The sequence below is a fragment of the Somniosus microcephalus genome, chromosome 7, assembly GCF_052327205.1.
Source record: "Somniosus microcephalus isolate GS21.2 chromosome 7, FLI_Smic_1.0, whole genome shotgun sequence".
Classification (NCBI taxonomy): Eukaryota; Metazoa; Chordata; class Chondrichthyes; order Squaliformes; family Somniosidae; genus Somniosus; species Somniosus microcephalus.
Window position 1 is genome coordinate 105,984,193 of NC_140993.1, and position 17,361 is coordinate 106,001,553.

Genomic DNA, 17,361 nt, shown 5'->3' on the forward strand with positions numbered 1-17,361 from the left:
TAGTGAGGCGAAAATATCTTCTATCTGTGGAAGTGGATATTGTACTGTGTGCAGGACTGGGTTCACAGTTACCTTGAAGTCCCCACAGATGCAAACCTTCTTCGATTCCCCAGGCGTGCTGCTCAATGATTTCTTCATTACAGGAACGATGGGTGTGGCCCACTCGCTCCAGTCCACCTTGGGCAGCACACCCGAATGTTCCAGACTCTCCAGCTCTGCTTCAATGGCTGGGCGGATCGCGTAAGGTACCGGTCTGGCCTTAAAAAATTTTGGGTTTGCGTTATCTTCGATTTTTATCGTTGCCGTTACTCCTTTTGGAGTCCCATGTCCTTGTTGGAACACCTCTTTCGCGTCAGTTAGAATCTTTGACAGTCGTCCAGGTGTGACGTCATCATCCTTTTTATCAGTCACAGTTAGCGCCTGAAAGGAATGCCAATCCAATTGTATTTTTCGGATCCATTCACGTCCCAATAATGGTGGTCCTCCATCTGGTAGTATATATAGATACAGTTTCTGTGTTTCCTTGCCGTTGTATTCAACTGGCACCCTTAGTTTTCCTCTGGGGTAGACTTTTTGCCCCGTGTATGTCTTCAATACAATGGACGTGTCCTTCAAGGGTATGTGTGAGAATAGCCGCTCATAGTCTCGTCGATTCATGACAGTTAGGGCTGATCCTGTGTCCAATTCCATCTTTACTGGGGACCCTGCTATCACGAGGGTGACCCAAATGGTTTGGTGATCCTCCTTTGCGATCACGTTGTGTAACTTTAGACAACTTAGTCTCCTGCTCCCGGAGTCCTTATCACTCTCCTGATCTTCCGAACTACTGTCTGTCAATTTCTTTACTTTCTTGTACTTTTCCTTAGTAGTTCTTGTAGTGTTGGTTTTCTTTCCCGACCTGCAGACTCTTGCTATGTGTCCCATTTTCCCACATTGCCTGCATACTTTGTCCTTAAACCAGCAGTCCTTCTGATCATGGGTTGTTCTGCCACAGCGATAGCACTTTTCTGCTCCATACGCCATTTCGTTAGCGCTGTATTCCTGTGGTTTCTGTTGTATTTCCGCAGCTCCCCGTGCTGCTGCTTCATAGGATACTGCCACGCTGAAAGCCTGTTCTAGCGTCAGGTCCTTTTCCGAAAGTAGTCGTTTGTGGGTTCCTTCACTCTGGAGCCCGCAGACAAACTTATCCCGTAAGGTGTCTGCCAGTCCTGCTCCGAACTGGCAGTGCTTCGATAACTTGCGTAGTTCCGTAAGATAGTCAGCATTGCTCTCATCTTTGTGCTGGTTTCTTTTATGGAACTTGAATCTTTCTGCTATCAGCAGTGGTGTAGGGTTTAGGTGTTCCTGTAAGATATTAACAATCTCCTCAAAACTTTTCTCCATTGGTTTAGCTGGGGTAATTAAATTCCGCAATAGGCCGTACGTTCTCGCGCCCATCAAATTTAATAATACCGACGCCTTCTTTCCATCGGCCACCTCATTTGCCTTGCAGTACACTTCAATTCTTTCCACATACGTGGTCCAGTCTTCTACCTCGTTGTCGAAAGCAGTGATACTGCCACTTTTCGGCATCTTGGGTGATATAAAATGGCGCCTCCCGCGCTTTTTCTTCTTCACCAATGAATTAAAATGGCGCCTCCCGCGCTTTTCCTTCTTCCCCAATGGAATAAAATGGCGCCTCCCGCGCTTTTCCTTCTTCCCCTTGCTGCCACGCTGCTCCTAGCGTTCTGCAGGGTAATGGCGGCGACCCGCGGCTTCGGCACGTCTCACTTTTCCTTCCCCTTGTTTTATTTTCGCTACGCTGCCCAGTTCTTGAGCACCGACCGTGCCCTGTGCGCTCCACCCTCTCTCTCTCTCTCTTTTCCTCCCGACGATGCTGCACGGCCCCTTTGCAGAGCCGCTCGATTGAGCTCGAGCCCGCCGCAGTCTGGAAGGGTCAGCGCACTACCTGCTACCAGCACGATTTGCTGGAACACCTTGACTGGGGAGCCAAGCCCAGCTCTCCACAGCCTCTCCTGCAACTCTCCGAACTCCGACGGATCCTTGGCCGGTTGCCCGCGGTCGACACCTGTTGTTCTGACTTCGACCTCCAAAAGCTTCTTCTCAGGGAAAGATCCCCATGAGGTGATGCAGTACTGCAGGTGAGTTCGAACCTGTTCATCGCCAATGTAGTGTCCGAGTATAAATAATACACGGACTGCAGGAGAACAATAATAACAGGTATTTACTGAACAGAGGGTACTCTTTTATTTGGACCCAAAAAAAACCAATTGGACTGTAAACAAACAAAAGTTCAACTAAAACTTAACAAATCAAATTAAAATTTGGTTTTCCGGGTTGATAATGCACTCCAGTCCCCGCGGCGCCCACCGGTCGCGGAAATACTCAAGCGCGCCGGCGGACACCGCGTGCTCCATCTCCAGGGCCACCCGGGCGCGAACATGGCCGCGGAAGAGAGGCAGGCAATCCCTGAACAGAGGGTACTCTTTTTGTTCGTACCAAAAAAAAAACAAATTGACTGTAAACAAAAGTTCAACTAAAACTTAACAAATCGTATTAAAATTTGGTTATCCGGGTTGATGATGCACTCCAGTCCCCGCGGCGCCCACCGGTCGCGGAAATACTCAAGCGCGCCGGCGGACACTGCGTGCTCCATCTCCAGGGCCACCCAGGCGCGAACATGGCCGCGGAAGAGAGGCAGGCAATCCCTGAACAGAGGGTACTCTTTTATTTGGACCCAAAAAAAAAACCCCAATTCAACTGTAAATAAACAAAAGTTCAACTAAAGCTTAACAAATCAAATTAAAATTTGGTTTTCTGTGTTGATGATGCACTCCAGTCCCCGCGGCGCCCATCGGTCGCGGAAATACTCAAGCGCACCGGCGGACACCGCGTGCTCCATCTCCAGGGCCACCCGGGCGCGAACATGGCCGCGGAAGAGAGGCAGGCAATCCCTGAACAGAGGGTACTCTTTTTGTTCGTACCAAAAAAAAAACAAATTGACTGTAAACAAAAGTTCAACTAAAACTTAACAAATCGTATTAAAATTTGGTTATCCGGGTTGATGATGCACTCCAGTCCCCGCGGCGCCCACCGGTCGCGGAAATACTCAAGCGCGCCGGCGGACACTGCGTGCTCCATCTCCAGGGCCACCCAGGCGCGAACATGGCCGCGGAAGAGAGGCAGGCAATCCCTGAACAGAGGGTACTCTTTTATTTGGACCCAAAAAAAAAAACCCAATTCAACTGTAAATAAACAAAAGTTCAACTAAAGCTTAACAAATCAAATTAAAATTTGGTTTTCTGTGTTGATGATGCACTCCAGTCCCCGCGGCGCCCATCGGTCGCGGAAATACTCAAGCGCACCGGCGGACACCGCGTGCTCCATCTCCAGGGCCACCCGGGCGCGAACATGGCCGCGGAAGAGATGCAGGCAATCCCTGAACAGAGGGTACTCTTTTTGTTCGTACCAAAAAAAAAACAAATTGACTGTAAACAAAAGTTCAACTAAAACTTAACAAATCGTATTAAAATTTGGTTATCCGGGTTGATGATGCACTCCAGTCCCCGCGGCGCCCACCGGTCGCGGAAATACTCAAGCGCGCCGGCGGACACCGCGTGCTCCATCTCCAGGGCCACCCAGGCGCGAACATGGCCGCGGAAGAGAGGCAGGCAATCCCTGAACAGAGGGTACTCTTTTATTTGGACCCAAAAAAAAAACCAATTCGACTGTAAATAAACAAAAGTTCAACTAAAGCTTAACAAATCAAATTAAAATTTGGTTTTCCGTGTTGATGATGCACTCCAGTCCCCGCGGCGCCCACCGGTCGCGGAAATACTCAAGCGCACCGGCGGACACCGCGTGCTCCATCTCCAGGGCCACCCAGGCGCGAACATGGCCGCGGAAGAGAGGCAGGCAATCCCTGAACAGAGGGTACTCTTTTATTTGGACCCAAAAAAACCCAATTCGACTGTAAATAAACAAAAGTTCAACGAAAGCTTAACAAATCAAATTAAAATTTGGTTATCCGTGTTGATGATGCACTCCAGTCCCCGCGGCCCACCGGTCGCGGAAATACTCAAGCGCACCGGCGGACACCGCGTGCTCCATCTCCAGGGCCACCCGGGCGCGAACATGGCCGCGGAAGAGAGGCAGGCAATCCCTGAACAGAGGGTAACTTAAGACTGACGTACAGAAGCCTGCTATGGCTTTATATACAGGGGTGGTCACTGCCGGTACTGCAGTATAGAATCAGTTCTTCTCTTAAAGGTACATACACAACAAGAAACAAGCCAGCGCCTGTGAAATGGTGGTTGGGACTGCCCTACTCGTCCCAGGTGGCAGCAATAACAGTGCACCATTCACATAACATTGGCAGTTTTACAGAAGGTCAACACAGGGAACACTGGAAAAATATCCAGATGTTTAACTTGATTGTAAGTGCCAAAGTGGGAAATGAGAATGAATGTGAATAAATAAATTCCCTCATGTATTGACATTGTCATATATGTAGCCACTGATGACAATCAAAGTAAGTTACCGATGTCACAGCAGCTTGCTTGAGTACCTTAGTATATGTAACCCAAAGTGACCTAGTATCCTGCTGTAAATGCAAGACAAAGAGAACTAAGAGGTGGGTCAGAAAAGGACTTAGAATGATGCAGCTGGGAAAAAGTGATGATGGGCTATCATTATTCACACATATAACTGGCAATTACATTGCATTCAATCAGTTCTCAAACATTTTCACAAGCAAAATGCGTTACATTTAGGCAAGCTATGCTTAAGGCAATAAAACTATGTGGCCGCCTAAAATACACAGCACAAAATAGTCACTCAGTGTATATTTACTTTCTCCTTAGAGAAAAGAAGCTGCTTTCAACAGAAGGCAGAAAGCACAGATCAGTGGAGGGATTCAGCACGCCAAACCTCTCACTCCCTTCAAAGATGTTATCACGAAGCTCATTAGGTAGGAAGCTGTACAGAAAGTGGGCGACATGCAGAGGAATACACTCCAGGTTTGTATAATTATTATGGCATGTGTTTCAGCAGGTGTAAAGCAGTGACTACGTTACACTGCAAAATATGCCATGTACTGCACAGCAACAAGAGCATTCCAGACAATGCACTCTGTATCATGAGCCCTTTCTTCTTCGTTTTAAAGACATGCCACAATCCCAGGAGCTGCAAGATGAGCCATCTCAGCAAAAGCACTCAGTCGCATCAAGCACACACCAAACCAGAGATACACACTCTGCAAACATTTACTAATTTGGAAGTTATGAGTCAATTTTCACAGGTATGAAAGGAGCCGAGGTGGTGGTTAAAAATGGGGCTGGCGATTGTTCAGAAAATGCATATTATGACACAGACCCTGCTGAGTTAATTCATGGAGCCAGCTATGCAATCAAGGATATTTCAAGAACACAAATAAGAGTACAATGCAAACAGTTGGTATACAGCTAAGGGATGTTGTGCCACAAGTTTCTCTGCTCTACAGACTACAACTAAGCAGCATGCAGCATCAGTGGTATCTGCAGAGGAGATCTTGGGCACACTGGCAGTAAGCACAGCTGCAGCACCTCTTATGAATGGTCCCACTATTGCTGTAGAGATGCTGAGGTCCATACTCCATGATGCAATAATGGCGGGCTTCAACGCACTTGGAGACGGATTCCAAACAATGTTGCCTCTAATTTTTTTTCAGTGTGCAATCCCTTTAAATTTGCTGCAAGGCCACGCATGCGTGGTATCTTTTCCAGTGGCAGCAGCTGGTAGGCAGCCTGCATGGGACCTCCTGATTGGTGTTCGGCCACGCGCCCGCACACCTTAGGGGGAACATTGATTCCAAAGAACCGTAAGTGAGTGATTGAGAGCTCATGAGAGTGCAATGTTCTGTGCTCAAGCAGAGCTGTGTTTAATGTCGCCACTCAAACTCCAGTGGGGCCACTTGGCTGGAAGCACAGGAGCAGGCAGATAGCTCTGATGTTGGCCTCAATCTTTCCTTGCAGATGCCTCTGGACAAATGAGAGGCGATGCCTGAAAAAAGGTCGTGGAAAAGAACAGACTATTCTTGACATGCAAGTAGGATCATCCGGGTCTGGCACAAGTTTCTGCTAACTCCTTGTTATCCTCTTCATTCTGTAGCATGGCTTACTGCTGTTCATCTTACACAATGTTACACAGGTGCTTCACTATTATTGTCACATGGGTGCAATCGATGACACCCTGTACCCTGGGAATACCACAGCTTTTGAAAATTCCTGTCAGCTTCCCCTGTTGCTGCTGCACGTTCCGCTTTTTAAAAAAATCTCCATTTTACATGTAAATGAAATACTGCAATTAGCCACATATATATTCTAACTTTTGATTCTTCAAGTAAGTCTTTGCACTACTTCATAGATGTTTGAGTCTAGGAAATGGTCTTGATAGCGCAGTACAAACATCAACTTCGTTATAATGTTTCTTTTCAAGTTTTAAAAGAGATTAGATGCATTTTCATGATACAAAGGATAAATCTGGAGAGGTTAGTCTACTTTTTATCAGAACCAAGTCATCAGATATAATTCAGCTAGATCTGAATGCAAGGAATTCCTGTAGTCTCTGACATAGTCATAGGCCGGAATTTTGCCGGCGCTCAGGGGGCGGGTTTGGAGGCGGCACCTCCGGCAAAATCGCAAAGATTGACAGCGGGCAGGAAACCCGCTGTCAACCCACCTCCAATCAATCTTCCCAAGTGTCGGGTCCCCGATTTGCGCATGGACCCGACACCTAGTGGCGGAAAGAGGATTATATCCACTTAACTGCCTGTTAAAGGTTGTTAACAGGCAGTTAACAGGCTCTTTTTCAATTTTGACACTTCTACTTCAAGCTTCCTGGCGTCCGGACACCACGCCAGGTAAGTGTGGCATGTTGTGAGTCTGCTGTAATGTTTCTGCATTGATGACAGCTGCAGAAGTGGTGTGAAGGATCCAATGGTGTACTGGTGAGTTTCAGAGGTAAGAAAATGTTGGGAAATTCATTTTTAATGCAGTTAGACTTTACTGTAGGTAACAAGTTTTGAATTGTATGTGTAGTCCCACCTCATTGGGAGAACCACTCTCACCAGTGGCAGATCACCTCTGTAACCTCGCCTGCAGCTGCCATCTGTTCTAGCCTAAGGAGGGAGTCACTGGAGAGCCTGGTGCAAGAGCTCACCTTTGCACAGTGATTGTCAGTGTTTGCAGCACCTCAATGCTGTCAAACACTGAGAAATCAGCTGTCAAAAAAAATTGTGTGTGGTCCCTTTAAGAAAACCGGCAGTTGACGCGTCATTAAATGACGTCTTCTGACCAGCTTCGTCTTAATTGGCCGTCAAGCCCGCTGTGCGGGCTTAACAAGGTCAATTGACGTAAAAATCATGTCAATGGGCCGGACGTAGTTGGGGGCGGGACTGGAACCCGGAAGCCACCTGACCCGCTCCTAAGCCGCATCGATCGAGAAAATCGAGGCCATAGAGTCATAACAGCACAGAAGGAGGCCATTCGGCCCATCGAGTCCATGCCAGCTCTCTGCAGAGCAATTGAGTCAATCCCATTCCCCCGCTCTATCCCGGTAGCCCTGCAAGTTTATTTCCCTCTCAGTCCACCATTGTGTCAGCCAATGAATTGGAGGGTGGAACTTATAGCAGGACTCACAGCAGTCTATTTTACAGCAAAGTCTATTTACTCAGCAAACAGAAAAGCAAACAATATTTATTTAAACAGCGCACTACAGCAAATGGTCTAGAGTATATTTTAAAAGATACTCTACGAACAACAGCAAACAGAACGTCTCCCGATAAAAGCAGAATGATTTCTCCAGCAAAATGCAGTGAGTGGAGGATAGCTACATACAAATTATATACGTAAAATCAATCCCAGTCACTTACAGCAATGTGGTCTCCAGGCGTGACTGACAGGGGAATTACCCAATCATCTCCATTCTGGCCAGGAATCGTGGTATCACTATATGCAGTCAAGTTTGGTGAAGGGTTAGAACTATGCTTTTCTCAGTCAAAGCAAGAATTAATCTGAGACTTTCCCTGTTGGCCTCTCAAATCACCTTGGGAATCAAGAAAACTGCAAGAAACTTCCAGTAGAATAGTTGGACTTGTCCAAGCACTGGGACCCGGTCTCCTGGAGCAGAACTTGTGCAATATGTTTTGAACCAAGGTAAACAGGTTAACTTCTGATGTTCTCCATTTCTCAAAGATCATGGAGACAACTCTGTTTTGAAGGGTCCACTTGTTATACGATATTGCTGATGAAATATGGCAAACTCTCAGATACTGTGTTTCTTACGCCAGTGTCCCTTTCTTAAGATATCCATGCATTTGCTTCTGGAATGCATAACCAAAAGGTGCTTCCCGGCACACTTACTAGAATGTTATCTATCATAGTTTCCCTGGCAATGTCTCTAGACAGTTGAGGCAGCTTGTGATCTGTTTCTATGGAATTCTGAACCAGCTGCTAGGAAGTATGTGACAGCAAACCAGTGATGATTCTCCCTAATTGGGCCTTTGGAAGGCACATGGCCTCTACCTGCCACCTCCTCATAGTGGCACCATTAAAATTAGGAATTTAGCAGTGTGGGGCATCAAGGACCATCACCCATGCACCACTACATTGTGGCACCATCCATTAGCGCAAAGCACATATGAGTCAATTCACACTACTGTCTCAAGGATTACATGTTTGAGCGATTACTGCACCAGCAGGTGGAGCATTAGAGGTCTTATGGACTGCTTCATGATTGGCATTCTGGAAACGGCAACCCTTATCAGTATCAACACTCATACATGACCCTTGAGCTGAGATCCTGCTGCTAGGTGTAAATCTAAGTCACTGATAGTTACTGCATTTCAGAAGACAAAGCTATACGCACCATCTGTAGTGCAGGATCCCTCTGGAGCATGTTTCTGCATGTACGCAATAGGTGGGCTGTTTGACTCAGACATTTCCTCTTCTTCCTCCTCCTCTTCATTATCCAATCCGTTACCAACTTGCATAGCTGGGAATCCAGAAGAGCTACTCTGTGTGTAACGATGGACTTCAATTTCTTTATCAAGTTCCTCTATCTTTGGTTTGACATCTGTTTCAAGAACAAATTTCAGGCATTATTTCAAACCAGCTAACATCTGTATCGCTTACATGACAGAAGGCTAGGGACATAATTAATGAGGACAAAAACATATAGGCCCCAATATTTACAGGGAGGCGGGGTTTGTGGCGGCTGGGAAACCTGGGAATGTGGGTAATATGGTGGTCCTGCTGAATTTCACGGCAGGACCTCGTTTGAATTTTTTTTCTCCGTTTCCCATCTGGCAGCCAGCTGGCTGGCTATCGAGTGGGAAGGCCTGAACTGGAAGGCCACAGCCAGGGAGCAGAGAGGAGGGAGAAGTCGCTTGGGGGTGGGGGGGGGGGGGAGGGGTGAGTGGGGGGTGGTGGTGGTGGTGGAGGGGAAGAGATTGCGAGGGAAGGGAGATCACAGGTCAGCCTGGAGATCGGGGGGGGGGGGGGGGGCGGGTACGGATCACGGGTCGACGGGGGAAATCGCTGCAGGTTAGCTTGTTAGTCTGGGGGAAACACTCCTGCTCCTCCTAGCTCACAAGCAGTGCTGGAGAAGCATTTAACTGCTGGATCCAGCTATTCTCGCCTCCCTTCAGCTGCTGGGCTCTGGGAAGCCTGGTCTGCGATCGTTAAATGTAAACATTTTTAAAAATCTGAGGCATGCAGCCTCATTAACATATTTAAATTGCTGATCCGCCTCTCGAGAGTAGGTTACTCGCCCATTCCCCCAACCCACCTCCGCTAAAACCAGAAGTGTGCACGTTTGTGGCAGGTTGGGGTTGGGTTTCAAATTATTCCGAATCTAACCACTCCTCCGCCCCTCCTGGGAGGTTAAAATTGTTTCTAACAATGTTATATGACAGCTTGAAATATACACTGAGTTTTCATAACCCTTGAAAACTACAGCGCAACTAAACTTGGTAACTCGATTGGTCATTACAATTTTAAGAATGGTTTCACGCATTTACAACTGGAAAATCACACCAACATAAAGTAAGATTAAAATACCTCCAAACAGTTGAAAATATTAAATATTAAATATGCTGACAATATGTTTCAACATTTACCAATTCGTGCAAACTCTTGTTGCAAGTTATACTTCATCTGCGTGTTTGTCCTTTTTTAAATGTTTTTTTCTTCTTGTGCCAATGTTCTCTCTTCCTCTTCTCATGAAGGCATTGCCTCCTTGTTGTGCTATGGGCCCACAGGTACCAGTCTCCCTTTATAGCTCACCTAATTATCTAATTTTAATGCAAGCAATTATACAGCAATTGTCAACAGGCTATTCGACTGATGAAGGAAACTGAGTTCAATCCTGTCATGCATTTACAACTAGGGTCATTGAATAGTTATCAAGAACAGCGTATGCTGGCTGATGTTCCCCTCACTGATAAAGGGTAACTGGGGCTAAACGTGGCACCCTGACCACTGCTCCAGCTGTGATCAGGTAACTCAGCACAAGTTGAACACGAGATCTTCCTGGTTCAATTCCCTCAGCTACTCACTGCCTTAAACAGCTGGGTCTTTGGGCGAGTCCCCTGATGCAGTGACTTATACACCACTGTGCCCACAATACCAGATTTGAAAGTTTGCATTGGTAAGAAATTATTTTAAGTAGGTATTTATGTCATGAAAATTGATTGCTACTGGCAACGTCATCAAATTACATCAAGAAAATTGAAATGCAACCTCCTCACAGAAAGTCATATATAAATTTTAATTTTGGAATGGAGCTTATATTCATTTTATAATCATTTAAGATATTTTAACACATATAAAATCTCAATCTTAATACATTAAACTAGATATTATAGGTGAGATTTCCCTGGGTCTGCACCCAGCTGCACTGGATCGCCTGGGCGCAGCGGATATTGAAAAATCAGACAGATAAGAGTGCTCAACCATCAAGGAACTTGCCTGATTTACGTTTCTTTTAAATTAATATATAAGCACTGTCATATCTAATCTCTGGAGGTAAATTCAAAGCTTATTTATCAAAGCAAAAATTATCTCAAATTTAATTAAAGTGCCAGATTAGCAAAGTTAGTAAGAATGTTGTAAGCGTAAGCCCTTTTCCAGGACATTGAGCACGTAATCTTAGCTGACACATCGGTGACACTGAGACAGTGCTGCTTTGTTGGAGGTTATGTATTTTGAATGAGATGTTAAACTGAAGCCTGTCAGTCAACTCAGGTGAATAGAGATCCGATGGCTCAATTCAAAGAAGAGCAGAGAGCTCTCCTGGTGCCTTAGCCAACACTGCCAAAACAAATTAACTGCTCATTTATCCAAAAACTTGGTCAAAAGGCGTGGGTTTTAAGGAGGGTCTTAAGGGGGAGAGGGAGGTGGAGAGGTTTAGGGAGGGAATTCAAGAGCGTAGGACATAGATGCCTAGATGGCTGAAGGTAGGGCCGCCAATTGTCGGGCAGAGGGAGGGAGCGAGGGATACACAAAAGGTCAGATTTGGAGAAGTGGAGAGTTCTGAGGAACTGTACAGCTTAGGAACATAGGAACACAGGAGCAGGATTAGGCCATTGATCCCCTCAAGCCTGTTCCGCCATTCAATGAGATTGTGGCTAATCTGTGACCTAACTCCATATACCCGTCTTTGACTCATATCCCTTAATACCTTTGGTTATAAAGGAGTTTACAGAAATAGGGGAGGGCAAAGCCATGAATTCATTTAAATATGAGGTAGAACATTTTAAATGTGCAGTGTTGGGGGATCGGGAGCCAATGTAGGTCAACAAGGACAGGAGTGATGGGTGAGCAGGATTTGATGCAGGATAGCAAATGGCAGCAGAGGTTTGGATGAGGTGAAGTTTACAGAGCATGGAGGATGGAAGGCCAGCTAGGAGAGCATCAGTCAGTCTAGAGATGACAAAGGAATGCACGAAGCTTTCAGCAGCAGATGGGCTGAGTAAGTGGCAGAGGCGGGGGATTTTGGCAAGGGGTAGAGGAGGAAACAGCAGAGGCAGTTTAATGGATGGGCTCAACCTTAGGGACAAAGGTCCATGAGCTCCTCACAATTGTTATTAGAGGTGAGAATGGAGGGGGCAGTTTAGGGGGAATTGAGAGGAGGGTTGCTAGTACATAGGATTACATAGGATATACGGCACAGAAACAGGCATTCGGCCCAACCAGTCCATGCCGGCGTTTATGCTCCACTCGCGCCTCCTCCTGTCTTTCCACATCTAAATCTATCAGCGTAACCCTCTATTCCCTTCTCCCTCACATGCTTGTCTAGCCTCCCCTTAAATGCATCTATACTTTTCACTTCAACCACTCCCTGTGGTAGCGACTTCCACATTCTCACCGCTCTCTGGATAAAGAAGTATCTTCTGAATTCCCTATTGGATTTCTTGGTGACTACCTTATATTGATGGCCTCTAGTTATGTTCTTCCCCACAAGTGGAAACACTATCTCTGTATCCACTCTATCAAAACCTTTCATAATTTTAAAGACCTCTATTAGGTCACCCCTCGGTCTTCTTTTTTTAAGAGAAAAGAGACCCAGCCTGTTCATCCTTTCCTGATATGTATACCCTCACATTTCTGGTATCATCCTTGTAAATCTTAGTAGAGAAAAGAAGTCAGCAGTTAGCTTTGCTCTCTAAGATGATCCTGGAGTAGTGAGCGGTTTGGCAGAGGAAAATTATGCCCTATAACACATGATGTGGTCCAGCCAGATCTGGTGATAGATGGCTAAACCAGTTTCACACCAGATACACTAAAGCCCACACCCTTTGGATGAAGGAGTGACAATGGGAGCCATTCCAGGAGAACAACTAGGAGGGAGAGATTAAAGGTTCTAATGAGGACAAGGCATCAAAAGATGGAAGTGATTGAGCATATCGAGAACTGCAGAAGTATTATGGCAAATGGAGGGCCAAAGACTAGGTAGTTTGCAGCTTGAAAGTGTAATTGTAAGTGATTTGATGAGGAAGAGTTTTTTCTGCGGCAGATGCAGAAAGAAGTCGGGTTGGAAGGGAGTAGGAGGTTGTAGAAGGTGAGGGACATAAGGAAGTGATAGAAGGAACATGCCAAAAATCAGTGAAACAGTCAACATATTGGGAGACTGGTCTGCAAATCAACATTTGCTAACAAAAGTTAGTACGGACCAGGCTACGCCAAACAAACTTTACAAATCCTATTGGAAATGGAATTGATTCTAGCTCATGCATACTGTAGGTGGAAATTCTCACAAGAATGGGAATTCCCACTTGCAGTAGGGGGCAACCACTTTTGGTTTCATTGGCAACAGTGTTCAGGTTAGAGGGAAGAGAGGAAAGGCTGAAATGGACAGCAACATCAACAACAATAGCTTGTATTTATATAGCGCCTTTAAAGTAGTAAAACGTTCCAGAAGTTCACAGGAGTGTTAAAAACAAAATTTGACACCGAGCCACATAAGGAGAAATTCGGGCAGGTGACCAAAAGCTTGGTCGAAGAGGTAGGTTTTAAGGGGCGTCTTAAAGGAGGAAAGAGAGGTAGAGAGGCGGAGAGGTTTAGGGAGGGAATTCCAGAGCTCAGGACCTAGGCAGCTGAAGGCATTGCCATCAATGGTTGAGCAATTAATATCAGGGATGCTCAAGAGGCCAGAATTAGAGGAGCACAGATATCTTGGGGGGGTTGTGGGGCTGGAGGAGATTAAAGAGAGAGCAAGTGCTAAGGCCATGGAGGGATTTGAAAACAAGGATGAAAATTTTAAAATGTGGTCCAGCCAGATCTGGTGATAGATGGGTAAACCAGTTGCGCACTAGATAGGCTACACCCTTTGGACGAGGGAGTGACGATGGGAGCCATTCCAGGAGAACAAACAGAATAGCAGTAAAAGAGAAAAGGAAGAGAAGAAATGAATAGCAATGAAGGGGGAAAGGGCAGCAATGAAATGGAGAGGGATGGGGAAATGAAGTGGAGCAGGAAAGAAGAAGAAGCTGGAAGCAGTGCTTTTTGGGGAGGGAAAGGAGAAGCTGAGGGCAGCATTTTTGAGGTGAGGAAGGAAGAAAGTGCCAACATTAACAGTAACATTCGCGCCAGCCAATGACCATGTCCAACAAGAGAAAGTCTATCCACCTCCCCTTGAGATTCAAAGGCATTACCAGCATCAAATCCCCCACCATCAACATCCTGGGGGTCACCATTGACCAGAAACCTAACTTGACCAGCTACATAAATACTGTGGCTACAAGAACAGGTCAGAGGCTGGGCACGGTGGCATAGTGGTTAGCACTGTTGCCTCACAGCGCCAGGGACCCGGGTTCAAATCCGGCCTCGGGTGACTGTCTGTGTGGAGTTTGCACATTCTCCCCGTGTTTGCGTGGGTTTCCTCCGGGTGCTCCGGTTTCCTCCCACAGTCCAAAGATGTGCGGGTTAGGTTGATTGGCCATGATAAAAATTGGCCCTTAGTGTTAGGGGGGATTAAATACGTGGGGTTACGGGGATAGGGCTTGTGTGGGATGGCTGTCGGTGTAGGGACCGGGTGCTAGGGTTTGGATGATCAGCCATGATCTCGTTGAATGGCGGAGCAGGCTTGAAGGGCCGAATGGCCTACTCCTGCTCCTATCTTCTATGTTTCTATTCTGCAGAGTAACTCACCTCCTGACTCCGCAAAGCTTTTCCACCATCTACAAGGCACAAGTCTCTTTAAATTTGTGCAGCAGCCGCACATGCACCGTATCTCTTCCAGCGGAAAGGCTGGTGAGTGGCCTGCGCGGGACCTTGCGATCGGCCGTATGCCTTAGGGGGAACATTGGTCAGAAGTGTGATGGAATACTCTCCACTTGCCTGCATGAGTGCAGCTCCATCAACACTCAAGAAGCTCAACACCATCCAGGACAAAGCAGCCCGCTTGATTAGCACCCCATCCACCACCTTAAACATTCACTCCCTCCAACACCGGTGCAGTGTGTACCATCTACAAGATGCAGTACAGCAACTCGCTACGGCTTCTTCAACAACAGCTCCCAAACCCATGATCTCTACCACCTAGAAGGATAAGGGCAGCAGGCACATGGGAACACCACCACCTTCAAGTTCCCCTCCAAGTCACATACCATCCTGATTTGGAAATATATCGCCGTTCCTTCATCATCGCTGGGTCAAAATCCTGGAACTCCCTACATAACAGCACCGTGGGAGAAAATTCACTACACGGATTGCAGTGGTTCAAGAAGGTGGCTCCCCACCACTTTCTCAAGGACAATTTGGGATGGGCAAGAAATGCTGGCCTTGCCAGTGATGCCCACATCCCGTGAATGAATTTTTTAAAACTGGGAGGAAGAATGCCAACTTGAATTGAGGAGTAAGGAGCATTAGATTCAATGGGGAGGAAGAAGCATTCAGTTAGAATGGTGGGGGACAAGCAGCAACTTATGGGGAATGGAAGAAGGGGGAGAGAGTGCCATGTTGAATTGAGGATACCAAAAGTAGTGGGGAACCAAGGGGCTAGTAAGAGTGAGGAACTTAAAGTAATTAATATCATTAGAGAAAAAGTACTTGAGAAACTAATGGGACTAAAAGCCGACAAATCCCCTGGACCTGATGGCCTACATCCTAGGGGTCTAAAAGTGGTGGCTGAAGAGATAGTGGATGCATTGGTTTTGATCTTCCAACATTCCCTAGATTCTAGAATGGTCCCAGCGGATTGGAAAGTTGCAAATGTAACTCCACTAATCAAGAAAGGAGGGAGAGAGAAAACAGGGAACTACAGGCCAGTTAGCCTGACATCAATTGTCGGGAAAATGCTGGAATCCATTATTAAGGAAGTGGTAACATGCCACTTCGAAAATCATAATGTGGTTTTATGAAAGGGAAATCGTGTTTAACAATTGTATTAGAGTTTTTTGAGGATGTAACTAGCAGGGTAGACAAAGGGGAACCAGTGGATGTAGTATATTTGGATTTTCAAAAGGCTTTCGATAAGGTGCCACAAGCTATGCAAGATAAGGGCTCATGGGGGTAATATATTAGCATGGATAGAGGCATTGGCTAACAGACAGAAAACAGAGAGTAGGGATAAGAACATAAGAAACAGGAGCAGGAGTAGGCCATTTAGCCCTTCAAGCCTGCTCCGTCATTCAATGAGATCATGGCTGATCTTCTGCCTCAACTCCATTCACCAGCCCTATCGCCATATCCCTTGATGCCCTTACTAGTCAGAAATCTATCGAGTTCTGTTTTGAATATACCTAATGACTGAGCCTCCACTGCCCTCTGGGGTAGAGAATTCCAAAGATTCACTGCCCTCTGTGTGGAAATAATTCTTCTCATCTCAGTCCTGAATGGCCTACCCTTTATCCTGAGGCTGTGGCCCCTGGTTCTAGACTCCCCAGCTAAGGGAAACATTCTCCCAGCATCCACCCTATTAAGCCCTGTAATAATTTTGTATGCTTCAATGAGATCCCCTCTAATGCTTCTGAATTCAAGAAAATACAGGCCTAGTTTACTCAATCTCTTCTCATACAACAGTCCTGCCATCCCAGGAATCAATCTCGTGAACCTTTGTTGCACTTCCTCTACGGCAAGTATATCCTTCCTTAGGTAAGGAGACCAAAATTGTACACAGTACTCCAGGTGTGGTCTCACCAAGGCCCTATATAATTGGAGTAAGACTTCTTTACTCCTGTATTCAAATCCTCTTGTAATGAAGGCCAGCATACCATTTGCCTTCCTAATGGCTTGCTGCACCTGTACATTCACTTTCAGTGACTCATGTACAAGGACACCCAGGTCCCTTTGAGCATCTGCATTCCCCAATCTTTCAACATTTAGGAAATACTCTGCCTTTGTTTTTTCTACCAAAGTGGATAACTTCACATTTATCCACATTATATTCCATCTGCCATGTTCTCGCCCACTCACTGAGCCTGTCGAGATCCCCTTGAAGCCTCTTCACAACTGACACTGCTACCTAGCTTTGTATCATCAGCAAATTTGGAATGTTACATTTAGTCCCCTCATCCAAATCATTGATATAGATTGTGAATAGCTGGGGCCCAAGCACCAATCCTTGCGGTACCCCAATAGTCACAGCCTGCCATCCTGAAAAGGGCCCGTTTATCCCTACTCTTTGTTTTCTGTCTGTTAACCAATTCTCAATCCATGCTAGTACATTACCCCCAATTCCATGTGCCCTAATTTTGTTCACCAACCTCTTGTGTGGGACCTTATCGAAGGCCTTCTGAAAATCCAAATACACCACATCTACCGGTTCCCCTTTGTCTACTCCACTAGTTACATCCTCAAAGAACTCCAATAGGTTTGTTAAACA

At 46.2% G+C, this 17,361-nt stretch overlaps 1 protein-coding gene across 1 annotated transcript in view; it reads right to left on the reverse strand.

Annotated features, from left to right (window-relative positions):
- greb1l (GREB1 like retinoic acid receptor coactivator) overlaps window positions 1–17,361 on the reverse strand; it is a 436,507-nt gene that overhangs the window by 132,271 nt on the left and 286,875 nt on the right. Inside the window, exon 4 of the mRNA XM_085992812.1 lies at window positions 8,905–9,111. Coding sequence (XP_085848938.1) covers window positions 8,905–9,111 — 207 coding nt within the window. The remainder of the gene's footprint in view (window positions 1–8,904; window positions 9,112–17,361) is intronic.